At 41.8% G+C, this 10,435-nt stretch overlaps 1 protein-coding gene across 1 annotated transcript; it reads right to left on the minus strand.

Moving 5' to 3' along the window:
- Positions 1–4,685: 4,685 nt before the first annotated feature.
- Positions 4,686–8,468, minus strand: LOC134442234 (ependymin-like; the record flags this gene model as incomplete). The annotated part of the gene is made up of 3 exons (XM_063192482.1): positions 4,686–5,444; positions 5,838–5,925; positions 8,285–8,468. Coding segments are annotated over 3 exons (432 nt in total), but the record flags the coding sequence as incomplete, so codon positions are not given.
- Between the last annotated feature and the right edge of the window lie 1,967 nt (positions 8,469–10,435).

The following is a 10,435-nucleotide window of genomic DNA, read 5'->3' on the forward strand; positions in this document are numbered from 1 at the left end:
ATCATGGAATATGCATATTAATGAAATTTCAAATTCAAATTAAATGATCTTTTTAACCATTTCTAAACTATTTCTATTTATTATAACTTAAAGTCTACTTTGGCTGCTACAAGGATTATAAAGATGACAGTGGGTTAATTGATTAAGCATCCTCATATTTAGCCTATTAATTTACTCATTTCATTTCAATTAAGATGAGAATGACTCAGAGCCACAGACCTCTGCACATAGGGCAGGTAGGCATAAGACTGATCATCTCTGTGACTGATAAGTTACAGGTTTAACACTAGAACTACCACGGAGGGGTCAATTGACCTTTTTACCTAAAAGCCCCACAAGGGGGTAATTTGACCCTTTGGACCCCCTGCGGACACTCCTTTTGTTGTGGAAATGTGGCTGTTAGCAGCTCACAGCTGTCACTTGAGACACAGAGTGTGTGTGTGTGTGTGGATCATTTCCAATGCCTGTTGAGTGCTGTATCTCTGCATCTTCGTTCCTTGGAGAGGAGCTTCTTTCACCACAACATTTTTGAGGGAAATTAAGCAGTAGTCCACATGCACTGGTATTTATCCATCTAACAATTGCCAGGTTGCATTCACATGAGTCGTTATGGTCACATGGCATGGGAGATTCACACGTTACAGTTTTTCGATTGGTTTGGCTAATTTCTCGAAACTGAGATGACATTCTCAAAACAACACGGACAAATCCCCAAACCAACTTGCAATTTCCCAAAACAGAATGGCATTTTTCATTGCTTTCACCAGATATCAAATGCTTTGTACATGTCTCAAATGTTTAGTACATCTCTGCAGATGGATATGTACAAATACCCTTCAGTTGACACATTCAGCATACATTCAGCACATTTTCCAAATAAATTCACCTTGCTTATCTAAACGAATTAGACAATTCTCAGTCTAATGGTTGCCCTCTCCAAAACACGTCAGCATTATTTCATTGTGTAAGTCATCATATGCAAAGTGGTCTACGTAGTTCCCAAAACTGTCAAGGACATCATATTTTAAGAATTTCATTACATAGTAAATTCATGACAGTGTTCAACAGGTCAGATGGTATTGTAACTTTACTAGTTAGTAGAAAATAATTTTACAACCGTGTATACTACAGTTTCCATGTTATTTGGCTAATTTCATGACATTTTTTCAAACGACATTCTGTTTTGAACAATTGCTAGTTGCTTTGGCATTTGTCCATGTTATCTCTGTTTTGAGAAATGAGCCAAACCCATGAGAAACCTGTGATATATGGGCATTACTTTCTGTATATGAATTTACGGTAAAGAAAGTTACTGATAAATGTCCTTGGTAAATTATCTGTGTTGTCAAACTTCAATAGTTTCACTCACTTTTCATTTTTATACATAGTCGAAATCTGTTAGCTGAACGTAGATAAAACACCTAACCATTTTGACTGGCAGTGCTTACACAATGGCAAAGGGACAATGTATTTTGAGGGTACTGATGATATATGTGGGGAAGAAATTTAGTTTTGACACATGGGTAAACTGTTTTTGTGGTGATATGAGCGAGTGATGAGGATCCATGTAGTTATGCTGAACCATCCAGTTTATTTTGACAGAAGGACTAAATGAATGCAAATGAGCCAAAGCAATTGAGAAGGATCTATGCCATTTTGATGGTACTGACTATTTATATGTCAGACGGTTTAGTGCTGATGCAAGAATGAGGTGTTTTGGGAGGTATATGACATTTTGCTAGTTATCTGAACTGTTGTGCAGAAGTGTAAGAATGTTTGTCCAAATGACCCAATTGTTATAGGAATGTCATCTCAGTTTCAAGAAATGAGCCAAAACAATCGAGAAAAACTGTAATTCAACCATTATCTGGTTGCAGTCATATGATTCGTCATGATCACATGGGACATTCACACGTTCGTTCATTGATGACTTATATGAAGAAAATGTGCTGACATGTTTTCAGGACAACTATTACACTGAAAATCAACCAATTGGGATAGATCAGCAAGGTACATTCAGTTGAAAATTCTACTAAATGTAAGCTGATTGTGTTAACTGTAGGATACTTGTACATAACCATTTGCAAGGATGTACTAAATGATTGAGACATGTACAAAAGCATTTGAAATTTGATGAAAGCAATGATAAATGCCAATCTGTTGTGAGGAACTGCAAATTAGTTTTGGGATTTGTCCATGTTTTGAGAATGACATCTCAGTTTCAAGAAATGAGCCAAACCAATGGAGAAAAACGGTAACAAACTGTCCGCCAAACTGTGCTATCTGTCTTTATTGCTGATATCTTCATGCAAGTTGCTATTTACCTGTGGTGACTGATTTTGGAGGCTGACAGCCCTTGGGAAGAAGCTGTCTGTCCCTCTGTCTTGGCTGTTAGCACTGTAAGGTGTGACCCCCTCACCCCTCACCCCACACACGGCCCCTAACAGCCATTACATTACATTACATTACCATAACAAAATGAGTGATTAGTGTATTAGGTAAAAGCCACAGGGTCAAATGACCCCTCTCTGGTACTTCTAGGTAGGCAGAAAAATCCTGGTAGTTCTAGTGTTAAAAACTATCAAGGCTTTTTCTCATAATTTCATTTAATTTAGGGGCAGCCACATACCACACATGAGGAAATGTGGATCAGGAGGCATTTAGGGCAGGTGGGCATAAGGCTGATCATCTCTGATATGATTAATAGGTAGGCCTAGCTAAAACTAGCATGTTATATCATATGGTATGCATTCAAGATACTATACAATAAAATAATATTAATAATTATGACAATAATATACTACTTCTACTACTACTACTAAAAATAATAATACCCATGGTGCAGTTTCCTAAACAATTCTGAAGGCCGCTCATTGTTGATGGGTTTTTTTTTTTTGGTGGGTTGCCCTTTCTTCAGGTTAGAGCAACTGCCCTTTGAAATTCCTGTGCACGTCCCTGCCGCGAATGCATCCTCAAACTGGCTGGATTGGATTTGACTGCATAACACCGATAAACGTGGGCACGTGAAGTAAAATTAATTCAGGTGCTTGGAAAATGTTGGTGAAATCATCGGAAGATGAAGGTAGGGAACTGCAACATTGCACGATTATGAAAGTGATCATGTTGGCTCATGCCAAAATTTGTTAGTGACTTGTCACCTCAGCAAAAAAGCTGCTTGTTTACCTGTGGTTCATGTGATGGGATGTTTTGTCTACCTTCATGCCTCATATTTGTTCTGTCCCATGTATTCTTGCTTCATTTGGGTTAAGCAAATAAGCTCATAATCAGCCACGCAAGGCCCAAATGTTTAATTCACTACTATCACTACCATTCGCGTGACGTCACCCGCTGTTGGCTGGAAACGTTAACAGAAACGTTACGTGTTTGTGCTTTATTTTTTTTTATTAACGGCTTAAATTTCAGACTTCAAAAAAATATATATTTGCTGGCTTATCTTACTGGTGTTATAGACCCCTATATTAGGTCACTGCTTCATTTCGTCTTTAAAAACACTTAATTTCAATGACAGGTTTGTAATGGTGGTGATACATTAACGAGCTGGGTAACACTTTATTCAACGCTGGCGTCATATGAATGACATAACACCGTCATAACACTGAGTTGGTTTTTCAATCTGGGGGTTACAGGTTTGAATCCCCCTTGACCTCACACTACATCTCCATGACTGAAGTGTCCTTGAGCAAGGCACCTTGTGTTCAAAAACATTATGTCAATGTCATCAACATTTTAAGACTTTGTCATTAAGTGAAATTCGGTTATGGCAAAGACAGGCCTAACCATGTAAACTTTTCATGATCATAAAACGTTTATGACATTGACATTGTGTTTATGACTGTGTCATGACATTGTTTTGACACTATTATGGCACTGTTATGTCATACATATGACGCCAATGACAAGTCTTCGACTTCGACTCACTCCACCCAGGAAGTGCATCCATGAACAGAGTGCCGAGCCAGCCTTGGCATGCAGAGTGCCGAGTTTGACCACAAGAGGGAGACATTTCTCTGCGTATTCTTTGATCAGGGCTGTAGTACTCGAGTCCGGACTCGGCCCGAGTCCGGTCTCAAGTCCGTTTTTTTTATGGACTTGGACTTGTCTCGGACTCGGTATTGTTTGGACTCGGACTTGTCTTGGACTCGGACAATGGTCTTGCCAAATTAGGCTTTTGGACTCGCCAGGTCTGTCATTAAGTTTTGTTTAGAACACTGGCCATCATAGATTGTAAAGTGGAGCTTGAAATCCAATAACAAACAAGTTTTGTCTTCACATCCATGCCATATAGGTTATCTTCTAAGGTTCACACTATTGGCATTCATCCTTTTCATTGTCAAACACTGACCGACATGTGACTCGGACTTGACTTGGACTCCAATCTTTTTGGACTCGGACTTGTCTCGGACTCAAACTTCTTTGGACTCAGACTTGTCTTGGACTTCACTAGTCCTGGTCTTGGACTTGTCTTAGACGGTAAAGGTGGACTTGACTACAGCCCTGCTTTGATAGGGCACACACCAACCGAACACACGCACGCACGCACGCACATGTGTGTGTGTGTGTGTGTGTGTGTGTGTGTGTGTGTGTGTGTGTGTGTGTGTGTGTGTGTGTGTGTGTGTGTGTGTGTGTGTGTGTGTGTGTGTGTGTGTGTGTGTGTGTGTGTGATTTTCGAACATGAGGACTCCAAGCTCTTCTATTCGATAATTTACCTCTGAACTTAACTTGGTTTACTCCTGAACCAGCTTTGTAGTATAGACCCCTGGCAATTAACTTGTTGATTGAGGGTCACAGCATGAAACAGCCATGGGAAGGAGACCACATAACACCTGGTCCTGCACATTTATTAAGGTTCCTCCATAGTGACCACATATCACCTGCACATTTATTAAGGTTCCTCCATAGTGACCACATATCACCTGCACATTTATTAAGGTTCCTCCACAGTGTATAAGAATGATATACACCTCTTCAACCACATATCCTCATGGTACAACAGGTTAGTTACTTAGCAACAACTATTCAAACCTGCCAGGTAAAACTTAACAATAATAACAGATTGCTTTAGCAGATAGCCAACATCTTTTCCTCCTTAGTATTTTTAGTAAGGGTTCATTGAATAGTGAAGATCTTGCTTGATCTAGAAAGATCTCGGACAGGTTGAATAGTCGGGTGTTTTCACATAATAAAAGCCTAAAAACTAAGCTCCAGTGTGCTCCAACCTCTCGGCTACTGTTCAGTGATGTGTGTCCCACTCATCTTTGTCTCCTTAGTATTTAGGTAAGGGTTCGGTGAATAGTGAAGATCTTGCTTGATCTAGAAAGACCCCGAATAAGGTGTTCCCCTCGGGTTCCAAAGGCACGTCATCGCACACTGCTGGAGGGACGAACGCCTCGGGGTCAGGTATCGCCTTGGTGACCTCGGTAAAGCTGCGGAGAGACAGTATAACACACACACTGTAGATCTACATCTTGCAGGACAATATGACTGTCAAATACTGGTGTTGCCTATGTGACATGAGTAGGTCTATTATTGGGATATGTCATCAATACAAACATGATGAATGTCCTCTTTTAAGATGAAATACTCCACTTACTGATACTGTATAATACTGTATAGAACTATACTGATATAGTGGAGGTATAATGCTGTATGTATTGGGCTACAATATAATTACATACTGCCACAAGTGTGCCAACTTTGGTGTTGCATTTTGTATAGTAATTAGGGCTTGGACTCGATTAAATAGTAATATTCGTCACTCTGTGATCCCCCACCCCAGTTTTCCTCAATGTCCCCCAAGTTAGTCCCCCAATAAATACCTGAAAATCAGGAGCTCCTTGGACTGCGTGAAGAGGACGGAGCTGAGAGTGAGGCAGCCAACAGAACTGGTGGTGACCACAAACCCACCTGCAGGACAGGACACGCACACAGGACATGAGACAGACACACAGGACATGAGACAGACACACAGGACATGAGACACAGGACACAGGACATGAGACAGGACATGAGACAGGACACAGGACATGAGACAGGACACAGGACACAGACACAGAGTGAGTATACATGCAGTTCAGTATCCCGAATATGATCGGGATATTATGTATCCCGAATTTGCGTTTGAGCATATAAACACTTCAGTGAATAAGCACTTATTCGGGATACTGAGAAATCGGGATATGCTAGGTGGAGTTCTCCGAAAGAAGCCGGGATACTGACGCATGTATACACCTTATCCCGAATACAGGGGCTTCCCATGGAACGCTGTTGCTGGTATCCAGGCTACACGCATTTGAAGAGAATTCTATAACGGGCAAGAATGTAGACTGGGATATAACGTTCTGTGCGCATATAAACACATTATCCTGAATATGATCATAACCGGGATATGCCTCATATTCGGGATACTGAACTGCATGTAAACGCACTCACAGACACACAGGACACAGGACACAGGACAGACAGACACACAGGACACAGGACATGAGACAGGACACAGGACATGAGACACAGGACACAGGACATGAGACAGGACATGAGACAGGACACAGGACATGAGACAGGACACAGGACACAGACACACAAGACATGAGACAGGACACAGGACATGAGACAGGACACAGGACATGAGACAGGACACACAGGACATGAGACAGGCACACAGGACATGAGACAGGACACACAGGACATGAGACACAGGACACAGGACATGAGACAGGACACAGGACATGAGACAGTCACACAGGAAACAGGACAGACACACAGGACATGAGACAGACACACAGGACACAGGACACAGGAGACAGTCACACAGGAAACAGGACAGGCACACAGGACATGAGACAGACACACAGGACACAGGACAGGCACACAGGACACAGGAGACACAGGACACACAGGACACGCAGGACACACAGGACACAGGACAGGACACAGGACACACAGGACACAGACAGACAGGACACAGACAGGACACAGACAGGACACAGACAGACAGGACACAGACAGACAGGACACAGGACAGGACACAGGACACACAGGACACACAGGGCACACAGGACACACAGGACACACAGGACACACAGGACACAGGACACAGGAGACACAGGACACAGGAGACACAGGACACAGGACACAGGACACACAGGACACAGGAGACACAGGACACACAGGACACAGGACACACAGGACACAGGACACAGGAGACACAGGACACAGGACACACAGGACACAGGACACAGGACACAGGACAGGACACACAGGACACACAGGACACAGGACACAGGACAGGACACACAGGACACACAGGACACAGGACACACAGGACACAGGACACAGGACACAGGACACAGGACAGGACACAGGACAGGACACAGGACACAGGACAGGACATGAGACAAGACACAGGACATGAGACAGGAGACACAGGACACACAGGACACAGGACACAGGACACAGGACACAGGAGACACAGGACACACACACACAGGACATGAGGAGACTGCAAGACTAGAGGACCAATACCAGCATACAGATATATGTAAACGGCGATGGTTACAATCCAGTGCCACGTATTACAAATGACCTGGTTCTACCTGTCCGATTCAGCCAGGTGATTGGCTGTTTGAATGATCACCTGTGAATTGTACAGGTAAAACAAGGTCATGTGGAATATGTGGCACTAGACTAATGAATCCATTTTGCCCATCACTGTAATTCTGTATGTCAAGGCATGGTAAATAGTTGTACGGTACCAGTATACATGGCCACAAATTTCACATAAGCATGTGCATATATCCTAATTAATCAGAATACTTTATGGAGATGTCAACACATAGGTCTGTGACAGGCCACCTGTCACAAACACACACACACACACACACACACACACACACACACACACACACACACACACACACACACACACACACACACACACACACACATACTGAACACTGAAAAATGACTTACACACTGTATAAATAAACACTAGTACACACAGTACTGAAAAACTCATAAAAGTCTTATAAACACTACACACAGACTCCCTGTCTGCCTCATCTACTTCCTGTAATCAGGTAATATCTACTTACTGTAATCAGGTAATATCTACTGTAATCAGGTAATATCTACTCACTGTAATCAGGTAATATTACTGTAATCAGCTAATATTACTGTAATCAGGTAATATCTAATCACTGTAATCAGGTAATATTACTATAATCAGGTAATATCTGCTTACTGTAATTAGGTAATATCTACTCACTGTAATCAGGTAATATCTTCAGCCAGTTCCTCATATTAATCCCCTGTCCACTATCTGCTCGGCTGCCCAGGTACATCTCCCCGATATCCGTCATGTTGGGCTGCACCTCCATCGGGTGGAGCGATGACAATAGAGGCCTCTTCTTGCAAGAACCCTTCCTGTTGTTGATCTCGTAGAAGATGCCCTGTCACAGAATAAGAAGTGAAAGGGGTATGCCACCATTTGTGGGCTTAATACAGTTAAAATTGTTGTCCAGGGTTTATAAAGTTGGTCAAGTGTCTTATTTTTCATGTAAGCCGTTGTCTTGCTTTAAGACAAGTTAAAAGAGGGAGCATGTCGCTAAGCTAGTGAAAGTCAATGGATCCGTGTAGCATACATGGTAAAGCAAGACAACGGCTTACATGAAAAATAAGACACTTAACCACCTTTATAAACCCCAGCCAACGATTTTAACTGTATTACAGTTTTTTTCGATCGCTAACAAGCACTTACCCATACTATGGATACTTTTTCTAAACTCTTGACACAGACTACCACCAACCAAACACAATTGGCCAAACAGTTAATTTTCTTCTCAAAAGCACACACTGTTAAATATACACAAAGTACTCATTTCAAAATAGATCACATTTTTTCTGTACACACTCACTCCCAAAACACTAGAAACATGGCTCAAAATGAAATACGTCTGTCAAAAAATAACACTTGTTGAAATTACATGTCTTGCTTTCCCATGCAGACATAGACTAATCTAGGTAAGGACATAGACAGTATAGACATAGACAGTACTCATACATGGACATAAGACAGTATGGACATGGACAGTGCTCATACAGACATTTACAGTAAAGTGCAAGACTGGACAACAGAAGACTTGTAGAGAACATACATTAAGAGGAGGTATTTGTTGTGCTTTTCCTAAAGTCCTTTATAGCGTTCTGACATAGTAATAGTAGCATTTTGAAGAAAAATAAATATTAAAATAGGTCTATCAAGTACACCAGCAGCAGTGTGTGTGTGTGTGTGTGTGTGTGTGTGTGTGTGTGTGTGTGTGTGTGTGTGTGTGTGTGTGTGTGTGTGTGTGTGTGTGTGTGTGTGTGTGTGTGTGTGTGTGTGTGTGTGTGTGTGTGTGTGTGTTTAGTGCAGGTAGAAAGTGTCTGTGTGTCTGTGTCTGTGTCTGTGTGTCTTAGATCAAATTGAAGACACTGTGCTTACAGATGTGAATTTTGAAATTCACAAAAGGAATAGGGGTACTTCCCAAAAGCATTTTCATTCTGTGATTGTGAGACAACTTTTTACTTTTTCAAAAACGATCAACAGAACCAAACAACTAAAATTGGAGGAGTTTCTTCTACTTTATCAATAATCTGTTTACTGTACTCTTGCTAATGTCATGCAAAGGCATTTTTACTGAAATAAGGATTTGGGTGTTGTATTTCCAGTTTTGACACACTGTGTGAAAGCATTTGAAAATAAGCCATAAAAGACATATTGTTTTGTTGCTCTGGTTATCCTGTGTGTAAAGGAAATGTTAGCGTTTTAGAAATGCATTCATTGACTGCTAATTGTGTGAAAAAGGCATGTAATGTGTCAACTGCATGGCAATGGAAAGCCCTTGGTGTGTTAACTGTGTTAAGAGTTTTGTAAATGTTGCTGAGGTTTGGACAAAAGCTTGTTAGCAATTGAGAAAAACTGTAAGCCCCAAAATAGTGGCATACCCCTTTAACACTTTTAGAGGCTACAGCCCATGCACTGCTCTATCATCAAGGCCGGATTAAGATGGCCTGGGGCCCCTAGGCTACACCTTGCTGTGAGGTCCCCCAGAAAGGAAAATTTGGCTAAAATGTACATAGACAGTATCATAATTGCGAGCTAGAAATTCAGGATAACGTGTCATTTTTTTCACTTTTGGGCATGGGGACCCCTGGCAGGTGGGGGCCTCTATGCTGCAGCCATATCTAGCATGTGCATTAATCCGCCCCTGCCCTATCACGCCCTATCAAAGAATACATATTGAAGAGGCTTGTTTTACAGACAGCAGCTCTACAGGTTACTTGCAGAGGAGACTGTCATTTCTCCAGAGGTGCCAGAAAGGGGGGTGCAGTGAGGCATTCACATCCCCACTTTTGGGCTCTCTAAATGAGGCTTTCT

The sequence above is a fragment of the Engraulis encrasicolus genome, unplaced genomic scaffold (genome assembly GCF_034702125.1).
Source record: "Engraulis encrasicolus isolate BLACKSEA-1 unplaced genomic scaffold, IST_EnEncr_1.0 scaffold_1312_np1212, whole genome shotgun sequence".
Taxonomy (NCBI): Eukaryota; Metazoa; Chordata; class Actinopteri; order Clupeiformes; family Engraulidae; genus Engraulis; species Engraulis encrasicolus.